Source organism: Balaenoptera musculus, chromosome 1 (genome assembly GCF_009873245.2).
Source record: "Balaenoptera musculus isolate JJ_BM4_2016_0621 chromosome 1, mBalMus1.pri.v3, whole genome shotgun sequence".
NCBI classification, from domain to species: Eukaryota; Metazoa; Chordata; class Mammalia; order Artiodactyla; family Balaenopteridae; genus Balaenoptera; species Balaenoptera musculus.
This window is the reverse complement of record NC_045785.1, coordinates 88,222,911-88,243,375: the sequence shown is the minus strand read 5'-3', so window position 1 is coordinate 88,243,375 and position 20,465 is coordinate 88,222,911. Positions and strand designations below refer to the sequence as shown.

Sequence of the window (20,465 nt, the reverse complement as noted above, 5' to 3'; positions counted from 1 at the left end):
TTACTGAGCCTGCGCGTCTGGAGCCTGTGCTCCGCAACAAGAGAGGCCGCGATAGTGAGAGGCCCGCGCACCGTGATGAAGAGTGGCCCCCGCTCACCGCAACTAGAGAAAGCCCTCGCACAGAAACAAAGACCCAACACAGCCATAAATAAATAAATAAGCCCAAAGTTTAAAAAAAAAAAAAAAACTGAAACAGTATAATGTGGTTTAAAGCAAATACTGAAACTTCCTTATGTACCTGCTCATTTTTTTTCTCAGAAATAGGTTCACACTATATATATTATTTTGCAATTTGCTTTTTTCTTTTTTAACTTAATCCTATATCATTCTTCCCTTAATTTGAAGACCATTATGTCTAAACATGTGGGTTTAGGAGAAGAAGAAATTATGAACAAGATCGTAGTGGTAAATTTGACTTTGTTGACTTTTCTTTTTCATGAAATCCATAATTGAAAATAGATTCTCTTAAAAGCAAGGAAATCTTATAAAGAAGAATAATTAAGATTTTTTTTTCTTCAAATCTCATATTTGTATTTTTTTTTCTTTGAATTTTGGTACTGTATTTTATTATGTAATAGGCACAGGTTCGATACCAACAGCAGCATGAACAACAGAAAAAAGATTTAGAAATCCTCCATCAACGAAACATCCAGCAGCTACAAAACAGATTGTCTGAGTTAGAATCTGCTAATAAAGACCTCACTGAAAGGAAATATAAAGGAGACTCTACCATCAGAGAACTTAAAACAAAACTGTCTGGTGTTGAAGAGGTATGGAACGTTGGGGTTGGTCTTTCCACCCCCCAATTTAAAAGCACAGTTTAATTTGATTTTAATTTGTTTACTTTATTACGTGTACAGGTGGTGTTCTGGATGCTCTGCAAGGAACTCTTGTAGTTTTAGGGTAGTCAGTTCAGACAATACGAAAAAAATTGAGAATCCGAAATCTAATAAAATGGACTAATTGAGAACAGTGCTAAGGTAAACCTGGATATTTTTAGTTGGGGCCTTGAGGAGCAGCTCATTGGCACAGCCCTCAGATCTCTCAGTGTACTTTCAACATCAGCACAGTGTCTGTGGCTCAGGGTGCTCAGTGTTGGCAGGGCTGGTTCTTTCTTTCAGTCTACTCAACATATTAAACAACTATATGAAGTTTAGTGTCTAGAAATAATAATGCTAATAATAGAAATGATAATAGCTAATGCTTACTGAACACTGTTTTATGTACTTTGCATATATATTAACTCATTTAATTCTTATAACAGTTATTTTAAAGAAGGTACTGTTATTATCCCCATCTTACAGATGATGAAACTAAGGCACAGAGAGCTTAAGTAACTTGCCCAAGTTGGCATGGCCATAAGTAGAAAAGTGAGGATTGAAATCCTTTATTTACCTGTCTCTAGTACTAGTACTACCTTGTTCTTTTAGGCAACAGAGACAATTTAAAATATTTTGCTATAGTGGTACTTTTGTTGATACTTTGGCAGTGATGATAGACTCCTTCCTAGCATTATTATACATTATTGTCATATGAGTTATTAGAAAACATATGTAGATTTTGTTAAGTCTGTCCTGTTTAAATGTAAAGATCTCCAGTGTTATTCTAGCTCACAAGACATCCAACTCCATTTCACCAGTCTGTTATGCTTAGAAACTCTAAAGCCTGACTGATTTTATGTTCAGATCCTCACAGCATTCTGCCCTAACAGATGTCTTCAGTCCTTCTCACTACCCCCTTCACCTTTCACACCAGTTAGTAAAACATTTCAGCCTGCATAGTACATTGGATAGTGAATACTTCATTATAATGCTATGTGGTTTCTTCTGTTTTAGCACTGACACTGGCCAGTGTATAAACAGTGTGCTTTGTTATGTTGATTTTCATATAATGTAATCAAAATATTTCTTCCAAGGTTTGCATAAGACTTGCAAATTATGAGTCCTGGGAATTTTCTTTTTTAACTTCTGAGTATTGTTACCTAATTATGTTAAATTATACCTTTTAGAGATTAGTACCCTAAAGTTAATAATTACTACCATTTATTAGGTATTTACTATGTGCCAGGCAATATGCTAAGTAGTTTATGTAAGGGTTTTTGTGAAGATGAAGTTAAATAATTTATGAGGTGTTGTTTCTATTCTACAAATAAGGGAACTGAAGTTTAAGGAGGTTAAGTAATTCCCAGGGTCACACAGAAGAGCCAGGATATGTATTCTAAGTCTGCCTGATAGCAGAGTCTGTGCTTCTAAAACCACTATGGTATAATACTCTAAAATTATTTTGTAAAGTTTTTGTTAAAATCGAAAACTAACTAGGAATACTACATACTGGACTTTAGTATAATATACTGGCAACACTTGGACTGATATTAGCTGATTGAGATGTGATCTAGTATAGATTTTTTTTTAAATCTATTTTTTAATATTATTTTTCATATTTTCCATTATGGTTTATTATAGGTTATTGAATATAGTTCCCTGTGGTATACATTAGGACCTTGTTATTTATCTGTTTTATACATAGTAGTTTGTATCTGCTAATCCTAAACTCCTAATTTATAGCCCCCCGGCTTCCCCTTTGGTAACCATAAGTTTGTTTTCTATGTCTTTGAGTCTGTTTCTGTTTTGTAAATATGTTCATTTGTATCATATTTTGGATTCCACATATAAGTGATATCATATAGTATTTCTTTCTCTTTCTGACTTCACTTAGTATGATAATCTGTTTTTAATTAGCAATTATTGTCAGTTGACAGTATCTCATGATTCCTTGCTGCCCTTGGAAACAGTTGAAGAGCTCAGGCCATCTCTCACACTAATGAAATCAGAATCTCTTGGGCATGGTACCAGGCATCAGTAGTTTTTAAAGCTTTCCAGGTGATTTCAATATGCAGACTAGATTGAGAGTCACTGCTTTGGTGGTAGAATGATAGGGCTTTCTTTTTATTTATATATTTTATGTATTTTGAAATTCTGTTATAATGAGCATTTATTACCTAAGTGATTTTTTTTAAAACTGTAAATTTCAAGACATCAGAAAATTCTTGTTACTGGTTTTCAAAAGTTCTAGTAATTTATTCATAAATAAGGATTGTTTTATTTTCCCTTGTTGTCGTTGCATTAGATACTAGTGTATTTTACAATTATATTTCAAATCTACAAGTTACATATGCCTTTAGAGAGACCTTCATTTCTTTAAAAGAACACCAGTACTAGAACTTTAAAGTTATTAAAGACTTTTTTTTCTATTTTAAATATCTTAATTATAAATTACCGGACCAGCCAACTTCCCTTTTTTATAATGCAACTTTTTTTTTTTTCCTCCTCTAGGAGCTCCAGCGGGCTAAGCAAGAAGTCCTCTCTTTGCGAAGAGAGAATTCTACACTTGATGCTGAGTGCCATGAAAAAGAAAAGCATATTAATCAGCTACAAACAAAAGTGGCTGTTCTAGAACAGGAAATCAAGGATAAGGATCAGCTTGTTTTAAGAACAAAAGAAGCATTTGATACAATCCAGGAACAAAAGGTCTATTTTAAAATTTTCTAAACAAATTGATGGTTTATAAATGATCTATAAATGATCACATTTATAAATGATGCTTTTCCTAAATAAACACAGACTTCCTAATTATTCATGTTTTTAAAAATATGTATCAGGTGGCTTTAGAAGAAAATGGTGAGAAAAATCAGGTGCAACTAGGAAAACTTGAAGCTACAATAAAATCATTATCAGCTGAACTTCTTAAGGTTTGTTTTTAAAAACTTAATAGAATATTGATATTTCATTGGATTATGTAGAGATGTACATATGAAGTTCTTTTACAGGCAAATGAAATTATCAAAAAGTTGCAAGGGGATCTGAAGACCTTAATGGGTAAATTGAAACTGAAGAATACAGTAACTATTCAGCAAGAGAAACTCTTGGCTGAGAAGGAAGAAAAATTACAAAAGGAACAAAAAGAATTACAAGATGTTGGACAGTCTCTCCGAATTAAAGAGCAAGAGGTAGTTAATATTTTATATTTTTGCATGTGTGACTATTTGCAAAGCATAATGAATGTCCTCATGTACTTTTAAAACTTCTACTTCGTTATATTAGAGAATAGTTTTGGCTTTTTTTCCCCAAAAGAACATGACTATAATCAACAGAACTTAATAACCTATTTCAGTTTGAAAAGTTAGTTATCATGACTCAAATACCTTGAGTGTTCATACGTATATATGTGTATGTATATGTGTGTATATATGTAATTATATGTATATATTTTATTTCACTGCTGAGCTAATTCCTTTCTTATTTAATAGTAATTAATAGTTGTTAATTATTTAATGAATACATTTAATGAATTAATGAATACATTTAATGAATTATTTAATGAATTATTTAATGAATACATTTCTTCAGTCTTTGTTTTAGCCTTTATTATGCTTACTATAAGGATTAACATATTTCAGGTATGCAAATTACAAGAACAATTAGAAGCTACAGTTCAGAAACTTGAAGAAAGCAAACAGCTTCTAAAAAATAATGAGAAGTGTAAGTATTTTACCTTTTTATGTAAATGAGGTTCGTAGCTTTATTCTTAACCTGAAATTCTTATTTGAATTCATAAGTCTAGGTAAATCAAGGTACTGCTATATACAAATAATCTGCTTTAAATGTACCATCTTAATGTCTTTGCTGTAGTAAATTATATCAACTGTCCTGTAAAACAGTTACCATCATTATTAAAAAAAACCCTATTACACGTGTCAGTAACCCAAAATTAAGTGTTGAAAATATTAACTATAATTTACTATTTAAATTCTTTACTACTACTTGTTATAATTGCTGTGTTTACCTACTGGCAATAGTATGAACTATTTGAAACAAAAATATGAGATTAAGCCCTTAACATTTTCTCAGTTTCTAATATTGATTATGAGAAATAAGAGCTTGATTTTTAAATAAACTGGAAGGTATCATTCTGGAAATGAAAGCCTTTAAAGAGATCCTTGACTAGCAGAAATATGTGCTTCTGATAGTAAAAGAATAAGGAGTCCTATGTGGCAGTTGCTAAAATAAGAATATTTAATGACAAAAATTTAGGTGAACCTATGTTGTTCTCCTGTGATATAAGGTAGTTTTAAAAACTTAAAATTAAAAAAATTTCAATATAATTTTTAAATATTTAAAATTATTAGAAAAATTAAAATATTCAAAATTCTTTACCTTGTTTCTTGTTCTTTTATTTAAGTAATCACATGGTTAAATAAAGAATTAAATGAAAATCAGCTAGTGAGAAAGCAAGATGTATTGGGACCTTCAGCCACTCCACCTGTACATTCTAGTATCAACACCATCAGAAGTGGAATTTCTCCTAACTCTAATGTGGTAAGATTTAAATTAAGATGTTGTGAGTGGTCTTAGTAAATTTTCTAAAACAAACATATTTCCAGATTGTTAGGTGCTGGTACCTAATATGACTAGAGTCCTACAATTTTTAGCACTGAAGTAGAGTTTAAGTTCCATTTGGAAGTGGGACATAAAGGTACACTTATTCTTAACAAAGAGGCTATATTTTAAGGGTACGCGTCTTTGTAAGATTTTAATGGATATTGAAATCACTTAGTATTAACTAATGCCAAATGTGCTGAAAAACTGTTAACACACACACACAGTATTTAGGAGGCCTCAGTAAGGGAGAACAAGGTATGGGCTCAAGTTTGGCACTGTAGTGGAGGAGCCTAATCTGAATTCTATTAGAAGAAAAAGAGAGAAAGAAAAACCCTGTTACCAGGCTTGTCAGCTCTAGATTCTGGAAGAAACTCGTTAGAGTTTTTTAGCTCCGAGTACCTGGATCTGGCTTGGTATTATCAGCTAGGTCTAGGGATTGCTGGGAACTGACCTTGCACTCAGAGCGAGGTTTTGGGGTTCTCCTGCTGAACATAAACAGTTTCACAGAATATGAGCATCAGGCAAGGCCACTCTCTGACTGTGATGGATCAAGACAAAAACAAGACCACTTCATAATCATGCCTGAACACAGACAAGAATATGACATTGCCAAATCACAAAAAATGGGCAAGTATCCTTCTATCCTGGCTAAAGTGAGTGACTGCTGCTCATTACTAATTATAGCTTCAGCCTTAATACATTCATCCTACCTTATTAGATAAGATTTATTCAGATACCCAGTCATATAGTTATCCCCATTTCTTGATAGCGTGCAGTCCACAGCAAAGCCCCGTGTTCTTAAACTGTTCCTTAACTCACCTAACACATGACTAAGTCCAATAAATAACTCCCTTTTAACACTGTCTTACTGAGACACCTCTCTTACTAGGTTCCACGTGGTGTGCAGTCTTCCTTGTTGCAAAGAGTGTGTACACCTCTAGATTTGCTTCTGGTGGTCTTTGACTGGAGGGCATTGGCAGAGGATTTAAAATGCAAATCCATAATAGAATTTTTAATCTACTCTAGTAAATGAGATAGTACTTGATGTTTAAAGGGAAAGGATTTGTGCTAATTTGGGAAAAGGTGCAGAATGAAGTGCCTGGTACTGAATTACGAACTTGAAAAAACTTGACAGGCTTAACCTCAATGACTGATGATAAATAGCTGTGTAAAGGGTATTTTTGTCATACAGCCACTTTTGTACATGAGTGCTTATTAAGATTTGTGTTGTAATTGTCCTCTTGTAAAAACAAACTTTTCATGATGTTCGTTAATGGTGGTGTCACTATATTGAAAATTAGTGGTAGAGCAAATTATTTCTAAGAACACAAATACTGTTTTTACTCAGTCTGGCAGAAAATTATTTTTATTTTATCCCTTATTGGCCTTTTGATCTATGACTACCCCTCAACCCCCTTTTCAGTTATTTGAGGCCTCGAGGGAACCAAGATGGTTCAGAGGTCTTTGTTTTACTTCAGTTCAAAGGCAGGTCCAGTGGTTTTGTTTTGTCTAAGCTTGCAAAGCCACTCTGAAAAGCCCTCTGGGCCAAAGGTATTCCAGCCTCGTGATATATTATATAATGAAGCAGAGTTTTGTGGTGTCATGATAAACAAAATCGGCTTCTGAGATAGTGTCCTTAACTGTTAGTTATTATAACAGATGCTAATGCCTCCTGGATCACCAAATACCATTTAGAACTAATTTCTCATCCTTAACCTTTTTTATGCTTTTATTTTTAGGTTGAGAGTAGACTGACTTACCCAACTTGTGGGATTGGTTATCCTGTCTCCTCTGCATTTGCATTCCAGAATACCTTTCCTCATCCTATAGCTGCCAAAAATACCATCCACCCAGTTTCAGGACCAAAGGTAGCCAATTCTAATACTTTTTTTTTTTTTTTCTAATACCTTTTTTTTTTTTTTTTAAATAGCAATTTATTTTTTAATTTAAAAAATTAATTTATTCTTTGATCAGTTGCTAAGTATATTAGGTGATGTATTAGATGAATATATTTCTGAATATCTAGTGTATATGCTTACAGGAAATACTATCTACATTATATGATTTTTTTTGAGTCACTATAATTTATAATAACCTAGATATCAGTATGTTTAAACTTTTTTTATTCCTGTTCAACCTCTCCATTTTTATTCATTCTTCTCCTTATATCTTCTACAACTCTCAAACTTATCTAGGATTACTGACTTCATACTGCCGGTATATTAGCTGTGGTGACATTTTGGATCCCATTGTCAGAATTTAAGGGTCTGATGGGCAGGGTTATAACAAGTTATAAAATGTAGTTCTGGCAACATTATCTCAAATAGCACACGCTTAGCAATCCCTCCAAACCTTGATTTATTTGCAAAGGCTTTTTTCTGCTCACTTGAGTTTTTCATCATTGTTATTACTGTCTTAGATATATACACTGTTTTCACATGTATTATAATTCTATTTTCACTGTAATTTAATCCACCCAGATGAGCCACTGATTCTGTTTTCATTCCTAACTTCAGGTCCAAATTGATTTTTTTTCCTAAATCATGGACACAAACATTTTTGAAAAGAATATTTTATAAAAGGTAGAATTGAGGACTTTGAAACTGCTATTATAAACTCTTTCTCAAATTAGTTTTGGGCTGCCCTAAAAATAAGTTTGCTGTGTTGCTTAGGCATGTACTTCTTTTTAGCCATAACCTTATTAATTACTATTTGGAGCTATTGAGAATTCTCAGTGAAATGAGAATTAAGCCTGAGTTTTTATGCTTAGAATGTTATTATGTAAGGAGTATTTAGTTGCATTTAATTGGCTTTTCTTATACTGCTTATTGAAAATTAGATATGTGTAATCAAAGGAATACTGTTGTTTTTAAATAAATATCAGTATGCTCAAGTGTGTTTACGTCTTGGTATCAGTTTTTTCTTGAGAATTATTATCAAATTCACAATTGCTTTTTTATTTTAAACAGCTTTCCAGGAATATATATAATGTCCAAAATGAGGACAGGAACTACTACAGATAATTGCTTAGTTGGTAGGACTAAATATGACTTACAAGATTAGCTTTCTTATAGCTCTTCTGGAATCGGAGGAATCATTATAACAATCCTGTTCTTAAATACTGACTCAAGACTTCCAGTGTCTCCTATATTATTGATCTCCATATTCTTTTGATATGCATCCCTAACAACAACAACCAAAAAACACTAATACTAACAAAACACTTTGCGCTTGAATCTCTGATACATGAATATTTATTTATTTGTGAATTGAATGCATATACTACTCAATTATAATGGTTAAAAACATGGAATCTGTTGTTAGAGTTTAAATCCTGCCTCTGTCAGTATGAAGTTGGGCAAGCCAGTAACAAACAAAAAACAATATCCAACTGTTGTGTTTCAGTTTCTCCATTTGTAAAGTGGAGCAATAATTTTATCTATCTTACCGGATTGTTGTGAGTGTTAAGTGAGCTGCTGCATTTGCTTAGAATAGTGCCTGGTACATAAGTGCTTCATTAATGTTACCTGTTATTATTAATAATAAAATGTATTCCAAAATAGAAATTAAAGAATGAGATGAAAAAATGTGTATAAATCAAAGTTAAAAGATTTTCTTCTCATACCCCAATGGGTGGTTGTAATCACTGCCTGCTATGGAGACCACTAATCTAGGTAGTCTTGTGCTAGCAGCCATGGCGATTAAAACATGTTCTTTTTAGTTGCGGTAAAAAAAAAAAAAAAAATCATTTAATGACATTGAATCTGTGATGTACCTGATTTCTTAAAATGTTACTGTCAAGATTTAGTACATTCAAGTAGTTGTTTAACTGTGAGGATGTAGAATAACATGAGTTAAATTAAGAAAGAAACAAAATCATGCTGAAGGAAATACATAGGAGTGTTTTAAAAGATTGTGCCATGCTGACAAATAGAAAGATCACTTGATACTTTTAAAGCAAAATAGACAAAATAACTTGTTTCTTCACTTTTATTTTTGAAGACAGTAATCTCTAAGGAATTCATTCATTCGGTATATATTTAATGAATGTCTGCTGTGGCTAGACATTGTTCTAGTTGCAAGAGATACAGCAATGAGAACAAGACAAAGTACAGTTTGTGGTGAAACACCATTATGATGGTAAACTGTAGTATCTTTCAGACTAACCTTTTATTAAAGAGGAGATGTTATTTGATGTCAAAGAAAGTACTTGTGACAGAACTCTTAAAAACTTTAGAGTATCTGATTCTGATTCTTTTTGCGTGGCATAAATTCACAAAGTCAAACATGATCAGATTTCATCCTGGAGATTATGAAGTAGGTGAGGGATTTTCTGCAGTAAGAAAGGAACTGAGATCAGATGATTGATTAATTTTTGATAGTGTTTAGCCCAGAGTGTGTATTCAGAGACAGATTTTATCTAGAGATAGCATTTCTCAGTTTGATTAACCACCTCATTCCACAGATGGTTCTAAATTAATTTTTATTTCTTTTGTATTAACTATTTAAAAAATAGATAAAAATATATGAGCATGGGAAGCTCCCAAATATTTAAGAGGATGTATTGTCTAAATGTACCTCCTGTGGTCCCTAGTCCCCTCCTCAGAGAAAAAATCCTGGGAGTTTTTTGTGATATATTCGAAAAATACTTAAAATATATACAAGGATATATGTATATGTCTGTATGTTTGTATACATGAGTGTTGGTATAGATAAGCATAAATAGTACATGCCCACTGTTCTACACCTTGCTTTTTTCGTTTAACAGTATTATCATGGTACAGGTCCATTTTCATGTATTAGAATGTAAGTTTTTGCTTGCTTGTTTGTTTTTAATAAGTTAGAAGTATTCCAGTATATGGATGTACTATAATAGTGCTCTGTTAATGGATGATTAAGTTGTTTTCAGTCTAGATAGTCATACATGTTTCAGCAGTTATCTTTGTATATACTTCTTTGTGGCTTTGTACAAATAGATTTGTAGGATAAATTCTTTTTTTTTTTAATTAATTTTTATTGGAGTATAGTTGCTTTACAATGTTGTGTTAGTTCTGCTGTGCAGCAAAGTAAATCAGTTGTACGTATACATATATCCACTCGTTTTTTAGATTTCCTTCCCATTTAGGTCACTACAGAGCATTGAGCAGAGTACCCTGTGCTATACAGTAGGTTCTCATTAGTTATCTATTTTATACATAATAGTGCATATGTGTCAATCACAATCTCCTAGTTCATCCCACCCCCTCTTCCCCACTTGGTAACCATAAGTTTGTTCTCTACATCTGTGACTCTATTTCTGCTTTGAAAATAAGCTCATCTGTACCATTCTTCTAGATTCTACATATAAGGGATATTATACGATATTTGTTTTTCTCTTTCTGACTTACTTCACTCTGTATGACATTCTCTGCGTCAGTCCACGTCTCTGCAAATGGCACAATATCGTTCCTTTTTATGGCTGACTAATATTCCATTGTATATATGTACCACATCTTTATCCATTCCTCTGTCAGTGCACATTTAGGTTGCTTCCATGTCCTGGCTATTGTAAATAGTGCTGCAATGAACATTGGGGTTCATGCATCCTTTCGAATTCTGGTTTTCTCTGGTTATATGCCTAGAAGTGGAATTGCTGGGTCATATGGTAGCTCTATTTTTAATTTTTTAACGAACCTCCATACTGTTCTCCATAGTAGCTGTACCAATTTACATTCCCACCAACAGTGTAGGAGGGTTCCCTTTTCTCCACACCTTCTCCAGCATTTATTGTTTGTAGATTTTTTGATGATGGCCATTCTGACCGGTGTGAGGTGATACCTCATTGTAGGTTTGATTTGCATTTCTCTAATAATTAGTGATGTTGAACATCTTTTCAAGTGTTTGTTGGCCATCTGTATGTCTTCTCTGGAGAAATGTCTATTTAGGTCTTCTGCCCATTTTTTGATTGGGTTGTTTCCTTTTTTGATATTGAGCTGCATGAGCTGTTTGTGTATTTTGGAAATTAGTCCCTTGTCAGTTGCTTTGTTTGCAAATATTTTCTCCCATTCTGTGGGTTGTCTTTTCGTTTTGTTTATGGCTTCCTTTGTTGTGCAAAAGCTTTGAAGTTTCATTAGGTCCCATTTGTTTATTTTTGCTTTTATTTTCATTACTGTAGGTGGTGGATCAAAAAAGATCTTGCTGTGATTGATGTCAAGGAGTGTTCTACCTATATTTTCCTCTAAGAGTTTTATAGTATCCAGTCTTACATTTAGGTCCTTAATCCATTTTGAGTTTATTTTTGTGTGTGGTGTTAGGGAGTGTTCTAATTTCATTCTTCTACATGTAGCTGTCCAGTTTTCCCAGCACCATTTATTGAAGAGACTCTCTTTTCTCCATTATATATTCTTGCCTCCTTTGTCATAGGTTAGGTGGCCCTAGGTGCATGGGTTTATCTCTGTTCCATGGATCTGTATTTCTGTTTTTGGGCCAGTATTATACTGTTTGATGACTGTAGCTTCATAGTATAGTCTGAAGTCAGGGAGCCTGATTCCTCCAGCTCTGTTCTTCTTTCTCAAGATTGCTTTGGCTGTTTGGGGTCTTTTGTATTTCCATACAAATTGTAAAATTTTTTGTTCTAGTTCTGTGAAAAATGCTCTTGGTAATTTGATAGCGATTGCATTGAGTCTGTAGGTTGCTGTGGGTAGTATAGTCATTTTCACAATATTAATTCTTCCAATCCAAGAACATGTTATATCTCTCCATCTGTTTGTGTCATCTTTGATTTCTTTCATCAGTATCTTATAGTTTTCTGAGTATAGGTCTTTGGCTCCTTATAGGTTTATTCCTAGGTGTTTTATTCTTTTTGATGTGATGGCAAATGGGATTGTTTCCTTAATCTCTCTTTCTGATCTTTCGTTGTTAGTGTATAGGAATGCAAGAGATTTCTTTGCGTTAACTTTGTATCCTGCAACTTTATCAAATTCATTGATTAGCTGTAGTAGTTTTCTGGTAGCATCTTTAGGATTTTCTATGTATAGTATCATGTCATCTGCAAACAGTGACAGTTTTACTTCTTGTTTTCCAATATGGATTCCTTTTATTCCTTTTTCTTCTCTAATAGCTGTAGCTGGGACTTCCAAAACTATGTTGAATAGAAGTGGTGAGAATGGACATCCTTGTCTTATTCCTGATCCTAGAGGAAATGCTTTCAGCTTTTCACTATGGAGTATGATGTTAGCTGTAGGTTTGTCTTATATGTCCTTTATTATGTTGAGGTAGGTTCCCTCTAAGCCCGCTTTCTGGGGAGTTTTTATCATAAGTGGGTGTTGAATTTTGTCAAAAGCTTTTTCTGCATCTACTGAGATGGTCGTATGGTTTTAATCTTCAGTTTGTTAATGTGGTGTATCACATTGATTTGTGTATATTGAAGAATCCTTGCATCCCTGGGATAAATCCCACTTGATCATGGTGTATGATCCTTTTAATGTGTTGTTGGATTCAGTTTGCTAGTATTTTGTTGAGGATTTTTGTGTCTATGTTCATCAGTGATATTGGCCTGTAATTTTTTGTGTGTGATGTCTTTGTCTGGTTTTGGTATCAGGGTGATGGTGGCCTCGTAGAATGAGCTTGGGAGTGTTCCTTCCTCCGCAATTTTTTGGAAGAGTTTTAGAAGGGTAGGTGTTAATTCTTCTCTAAATGTTTCGTAGAATTCACCTGTGAAGCCATCTGGCCGTGGACGTTGTTTGTTGGAAGATTTTTAATCACAGTTTCAATTTCAGTACTTGTGATTGGTCTGTTCATATTTTCTATTTCTTCCTGTTTCAGACTTAGAAGGTTGTATTTTTCTAAGAATTTGTCCATTTCTTCTAGGTTGTCCATTTTATTGGCGTGTAGTTGCTTGTAGTAATCTCTTATGATCCTTTGTATTTCTGTGGTGTCCATTGCAACTTCTCCCTTTTCATTTCTAATTTTATTGATTTGGATCCTGTCCCTTTTTTTCTTGATGAGTCTGGCTAATGGTTTATCAATTTTGTTTATTTTCTCAAAGAACCAGCTTTTAGTTTCATTGATCTTTGCTATTGTTTTCTTCATCTCTATTTCATTTATTTCTGCTCTGATCTTTATGATTTCTCTCCTTCTACTAACTTTGGGTTTTGTTTGTTCTTCTCTAGTCGCTTTAGGTGTAAGGATAGGTTGTTTATTTGAGATTTTTCTTGTTTCTTGAAGTAGGATTATATTGCTATAAACTTCCCTCTTAGAACTGCTTTTGCTGCGTCCCATAGGTTTTGGATTGTCATGTTTTCATTGTCATTTGTCTCTAGGTATTTTTTTATGTCCTCTTTGATTTCTTCAGTGATCCAATGATTATTTAGTAACATATTGTTTAGCCTTCATGTGTTTGTGTTCTTTACACTTTTTTTCCCTATAATTGATGCCTAATTTCATAGCGGTGTGGTTGGAAAACATGCTTGATATGATTTCAGTTTTCTTAAATTTACCGAGGCTTCATTTGTGACCCAAGATGTGATCTATCCTGAAGAATGTTCCATGTGCACTTGAGAAGAAAGTGTATTCTGCTGCTTTTGGATGGAATGTCCTGTAAATATCCATTAAATCTATCTGTTGTAATGTGTCATTTAAGGCTTGTGTTTCCTTATTAATTTTCTGTCTGGATGATCTATCCATTGGTGTAAGTGCGGTGTTAAAGTCCCCCACTGTTATTGTGTTACTGTTGATTTCCCCATTTATGGCTGTTAGCATTTGCCTTATGTATTGAGGTGTACCTATGTTGGGTGCGTATGTATTTACTGTAGGACAAATTCTTAAAAATAACTAGGTCAGAGGCATTTTGCCTATCTAGTGACTGATGTTAATCAGCATTTCCCTGATTATTAAGTGAGGAACATCTTTTTATGTATCTATGGATTATGTTTCCTCTTCTGTATAATTTCTCTTCATTTCTTTTATTCATTTTCTGTTTGGGATGTTTAACCCCTGTAAGATGGCATCATAAGTGTTCTTTATATATTCTGAACATTCACTGGTCTGCTGTTGGTTTTATATGTTAACTGTTATTATTTTCCAATTTTTGGATTATCTTTTTACTCTTTTTAAGGTGACTTTTTAAAAAATTTAGAACTTTATTATAGTTCATACATGCAATCCTCCCATGCTTAAGTTTACAGTTCAATAATTTCAGTCAGTTTATAGAGTTGTGGAACCATCATGACAGTCTAGTTTTGAGCATTTACATTTCCCCAGAATGTTCCTTAGTGCTTTTTTGCAGTTAATCCACACTCTTGCCCCCAGCCCTAGGCAACTACTGATCTGCTTTCTGTCTCTATAAATTTGCATTTCAGATGAATAGAATCATACATTATGTCTGCTTTCACTCAGCATGACTTTTTTGAGCTTTATCCAGGTGGTAGTGTGTATCAGTAGTTCATTCTTTTAATTGCTCAGTAGTATTTCGTTGTATGGGTATACAACAACTTGCTTATCCATACATTCATCAACTGATGAACATTCAGGTCATTTTCAGCTTTTGGGTACTACAAATAAAGCTATGAACATTTGTGTACAAGTCTTTGTATTTCTCTGGGGTGAGTACCTAGGAATGGATTGGCTGACGATATATATTTGATTTTTAAGAACCTACCACACTTTTCCAAAGTGGCTGTGCCATTTACCACTAGCAATCTGAGAGTTCAAGTCCTATATCCTTATCAACACTTGATATGGTCAATTGTTTAATTTCAGGCATTCTAGTAGATGTGTAGAAGTATCTTGTGATTTTAGCATGCATTTCCCTAAAAGCTAATGAGGTTGAGAGCAGTTTTTTATGTGTGTGTTTGACATCAGTATATCTGCTTTGGTGAAATATCTATTTGAATCTTTTGCCTGCTTTAAAATTAGGTTGTTTCTCTTGAGTTATGAGTTCTTTAAATATTCTGGATACAAGTCCTTTATCAGATAAATGTTTGCAAATATTTCTTCCAGTCTGTGGCTTCTCTTTTATTTTCTCTTTTGAAGAACAGAAAGTTTTTAATTTGATGAAGTCTAGTTTACCAAATTTTTTTCTTTAGTTGATGATGCTTTTGGAGTCGTATCTAAGAACTCTGTGCAACCACAGGTGGAAATAAGATCTATGATCCATTGTGAGTTACTTTTTTATGTATAGTATGAGTTTTATGTATGGAATGAGGTAAGGGTCTTGGGTTTTTTTGTTTTGTTTTGGCATGTGGATATCCAGTTCTCTCAGTAACAGTTGTTAAAGACTTGATTTAGGCAAATCATATGACCATAAATGTAAGAATTTCTGGACTCTTAATTCTGTTTCATTGATTGTCTATCCTTGTGCCAATACCACACTGTCATGATTACTGTGACTTAATAATATTAAGTTTTGAAATTGAGTAGTATAAATCCACCAACTCTCTTTTTCAAACTTGTTTTATTATTTTAGATACTTTATATTTCCATATAAATGTTTGGATTCAGCTTGTCAACTTCTACAAAATAGCCTGCTTGAATTTTGATAGGATATATAGAATTTATAGATCAATTTTGGAAGAAATGTCATTTTGAGAATATTTTGTTTTTAAATCCATGAATGTTAATATGCCTCTCCATTTATTTAAGTATCCTTTAATTTTTCTCATCAGTGTTTTGCAGTTTTCAATGTCAAATTCTGCATTTCTTTTATTAAACTTATTCCTAAGTATTTTACTCATTTTGATGCTATTGTGAATATAATTGTTTTGTTAATTACTTTCTCAGAATATTCATTGATGCTGTATACAAATGTAATTGATTTTTGTATATTGACCTTGTATCCTGAAAACTTGCTATACTCATTTGTTAAACTCATTACTAGTGGCTTTTTAATGAATTGATATGATTGTGTGATTTTTCTCTCATCAGTTAATAGATGTATTATGTTGATTTTCAAATATTGTATAAGCCTTGCATTCTTGGGATAAACTTCACTGATCTAAATGTTAGTCAAATTCAGTTGGTTGATTTTGTTCAGTTCTTCTATATCATTGTTGACTTTGTATTAGTTACTGAGAGAGGAGTGTGGATATCTCCAATTATTATTATGGGTGTTTCCATTTCTATCATTTTCCATTTAATTCTATCATTTTTTGCCTCATGTATTTTGAAGCTCTTTTGTTCGGTGCATACACGTTTATAATTGTTATGTCCTCTTGGTTGCTTGACCCTTTCATCATTATGTAATTTCCTCTTTCATTTTTGGTAATTTTTCATGCTCTGAAGTCTACTTTGTTCGATATGAATATAGCTACTCAGGTTTTCTTTCGAGTGGTGTTTCCGTGGAGTATCTTTTTCCACCCTTTTTCTTTAAACTTGTGTATATTCCTATTTAAAAAGGTTTTCAGGTAAAGGGCATATTTAGTTCCCTCTATTTTTCATTCCTTTTTTTCCCCTTTCTTGACTTCATTTTTGGATTATTTGCACATTTTTTAAATATTCCTTTTTAGTTCTTCTGGTGTGTTTTTTAATTATATCTCTTTGTACACTTTTTTTTTTTAGTGGTTGCTCCAGGCATCATAATAAACATAGTTAGCTTTTCGCAGTATGTATAGAATTAATATTTTACCACTTCAAGTGGAATATAAATACGTTACTACCGTATAGTCCATTTACCTTTACCCCTTTGTTTTGGTATGTCATATGTATTACAGCTATACATTGGAAACTATCAGACAGTGCTGTAATTTTTGCTATTAACAAATATACATATGTGTAAAACACTTGAGTGGAGAAGCATGGTCCATTATATTTATCCCTGTTTACCATTTCTGTTGCTCTTCCATTATTCCTGGTATTCCATGTTTTCCATGATATCACTTCCCTGAATAATAAAATATTATTTAGCTTTTGTTTTAGAGGAGGTTTTCTGGCACAGAAGTTTCTTTGTTTTTCTTCTTCTTGGAAACACGCTTCTTTCACCTTCATTCCTGAATGATATTTTCTCTGGACATAGAACTCTGTATTTATAGTTTTTTTTCCTTACGCACTTTAAAAATATTCTACTTCCCTCAGACTTCCGTGATTTCTGATGAGAAATCTGAAGTAAATTCCAACTGTTGTTCAACTATATATAATGCATCCTTTTTCTCAGGCTGCTTTCAAGTTTTATTCTTTTCCTTTAGTTTTCAGGAGTCTGATGATGTGTCTAGGCATGAATTTCTTTGTATCCTTTTTGGGATTTGCTAGGTTTCTTGAATCTCTAAGTTGATACCTTTTACCAAATTTTGGAAGTGCTCAACCATTATTTCTTAAAAATGTTTTCTGCCCTACACTCTTCCCCCATCCTTCTGGTACTCAGGCAACATGAATGTTAGACCATGTCTGTTTTCCCATAGGTCTGTGAGGCTCTCTTCTTCCTTTCTTTTTTCTCTGTTTTTCAGATATGATAATTTCTATTGATTGATCTTACAGTTTAATGCTATAGAGTCCATCCAGTGAATGTTTTCAGTTCTTAAATTTCCATTTGTTTCTTTTTTACGTTCTATTTTTTTTTTTACTGAGACTTTTTCTTTACATTTGTTTCAAGAGTATTCACTTTTACTTCTTAGAACATGGTTATAATAGATACTTTTAACTGCCTTTCTGATAATTCCATTATCTTTGCCATCTTGGAGTTGACATCTGTTGGCTTGTTTTTTGCCTTGCAAATTACTTAGATTTTCCTGGTTCTTTGTTGAGTGATTTTGGATTCTGTCTGGATCCAGTATTGAATGTTATGAGACTCTAGATGTTGTTTAAATCCTAAGGAGAATGTGAATTTAAAACTTTTTTTTAATTAAAAAAATTTTTTTTTGTAGCAAATAGTTTTGTTAGGTTCAAATTGCAAATTCTGACTTACCGTTTGTAGGCTGTGGTTTCTGTGTCAGTTCAGTCCTTAAAGAGTTAGCCCATGTTATTTGTATCTGTCTATGTGTGCACCATCTAGTGCCTGTTCTGTGACCTGGGTGGTGGTTTACTCCATAGTTGAGTTCTCAGAGCCTTTGGTATGGTGACTATGGTCAGATCTTGCATGCCCAGCTTAGAATAGAACCCAATAGTTCATATACAGCTTTTATAGGATCTCTTTCTTGAGTTCCTTTCTCTCTGTGATTTCCCTCCAGATTTCAGAATCCCCTGAGTCCTCCTTCCTGAAAACTGGCTAGAAATCATGGACCTAAATTCCCTTGGTCTAAGACACAGTTCCTGCAATTGTGTCTGTGTCTGGTGCCAAACATTGGGAGGACAGAGAAAGAAAAAACATAATGAGAATTTGTATCATGCTTCTGAGACCACAGCACCTCTGGTCAGAGGGTGTGATTCCCCTCTTTCAGAGTTTTAGGTGCCTGCTTGGCCACTGCTGTTATCATCATAACCCCTGTCGCTTCTGTTTCCACTGAATTGACTGAGGGTTGGGGCAGATAAGAACTGTGAAAGAAGGGGGATTTTCCTTACTCTCTTTGACCCTTAGGAATTTGTTCTTTCATTTCTCAGAGCAGAAAGAAGACTATACCTTGATATTAATATTGTACTCTGGCTTTCTTAGCATTTACATGATGTATCACTTTCTGTCCTTTTACTTTTACCAATCTGTATCTTTATATTTAAACTGGATTTCTTTTAGATATTCTATACCTGACTCTTATATTTTCATCCATTCTGACATTGTCTTTAACAATTTAAAATTTAATGTATATACTGATACGTTTTATCATCTTGCTGTTTGTATTCTATATATCCCATCTGTTCTTTGTCCCTCTTTTCTACTTTAATCCTGACTTTTCAATTAATTGCTGATTTTATTTTGCATTCTATTTTGTCTCTACTTATTGGCTTTATTTTTTTTTTGCTCTAGAGTTTACAGTACACATCTTCACCTTATCATAATCTATCTTCAAAATTGTATACTACTTTCCATATAATGTAAGAACCTTACAATAATTCCATTTCCTCATTCCTGTCCTGCTAACTATTGTCAAAATTTTACTTCTGCATTTGTTATAAATCCCACTTTTTTTTTTAAACAGTCATATATCTTTTAAATAAATTAAACAGGGAGGAAAAAGTCCTTTTACCCATATACTTACTATTTACACAACTCTATTCCTTTATGTAGATCTACATTTTCATCTGGTATCATTTTCCTTTCTCCTGTAATGAAGATTTCTTACAGTGCAGCTCTTTAAGATTTCTTATAGTGCATGTCTGTGGGCAATTCATTCTTTCTGCTTCTGTGTCATAACATTTTTATTTTGACCTTATCTTCTCTGCATTTAGAATTCTAGGTTGACAAGTTTCTTTTTTCCTTTCAGCATTTTGAAGCCATCATTCCATAGTTGCCTGGATTGAACAGTTTCTGGCCTGGCCATTATTTCTTCACTTTTTTTTTTTTTAACTGTTGTGTATTTATGTATGTGTGTATGTATGTATGTATGTATTTATTTATTTGCTTATTTATTTATTTACTTATTTACTTATTTATTGCTGTTGGGTCTTCGTTGCTGCGCGCGTGCTTTCTCTAGTTGTGGCGAGCGGGGGCTACTCTTCGTTGCAGTGTGCAGGGTTCTCATTGCTGTGGCTTCTCTTGTTGTGGAGCACGGGCTCTAGGTGCACGGGCTTCAGTAGTTGCAGCACACAGGCTCAGTAATTGTGGCTCACAGGCTCTAGAGCGCAGGCTCAGTAGTTGTGGCGCACGGGCTTCGTTGCTCCGCAGCATGTGGGATCTTCCTGGACCAGGGCTCGAACCCGTGTCCCCTGCATTGGCAGGTGGATTCTTAACCACTGCGCCACCAGGGAAGTCCCTCTTCACTTTTTTTGTTATCTCCTTTTAGTATTACTGTTACTCATGGTTGATCACATGATATTGTCCCATTGAGTCTGTTCATTTATTTGCTTCATTTTATATATATTAGATTCTAATGCTTTCTTAAAGTTCACTAATCTTTTCTTCTGCATTGTTTAATTGGCTGTTAATTCTGTCTAGTGAGAACTTTTCATTTTAGATATTTAATTTAT

The 20,465-nt window shown here is 33.5% G+C and overlaps 1 protein-coding gene across 1 annotated transcript in view; it reads left to right on the top strand.

The window, feature by feature from the left end:
• The window catches only part of SASS6 (SAS-6 centriolar assembly protein), a 52,950-nt gene that overhangs the window by 25,735 nt on the left and 6,750 nt on the right, over window positions 1-20,465 (top strand). Inside the window, exons 8-14 of the mRNA XM_036851393.1 lie at window positions 579-770; window positions 3,333-3,527; window positions 3,659-3,748; window positions 3,827-4,006; window positions 4,457-4,538; window positions 5,239-5,375; window positions 7,178-7,306. Of these exons, the coding sequence (XP_036707288.1) occupies window positions 579-770; window positions 3,333-3,527; window positions 3,659-3,748; window positions 3,827-4,006; window positions 4,457-4,538; window positions 5,239-5,375; window positions 7,178-7,306 (1,005 nt within the window). The remainder of the gene's footprint in view (window positions 1-578; window positions 771-3,332; window positions 3,528-3,658; window positions 3,749-3,826; window positions 4,007-4,456; window positions 4,539-5,238; window positions 5,376-7,177; window positions 7,307-20,465) is intronic.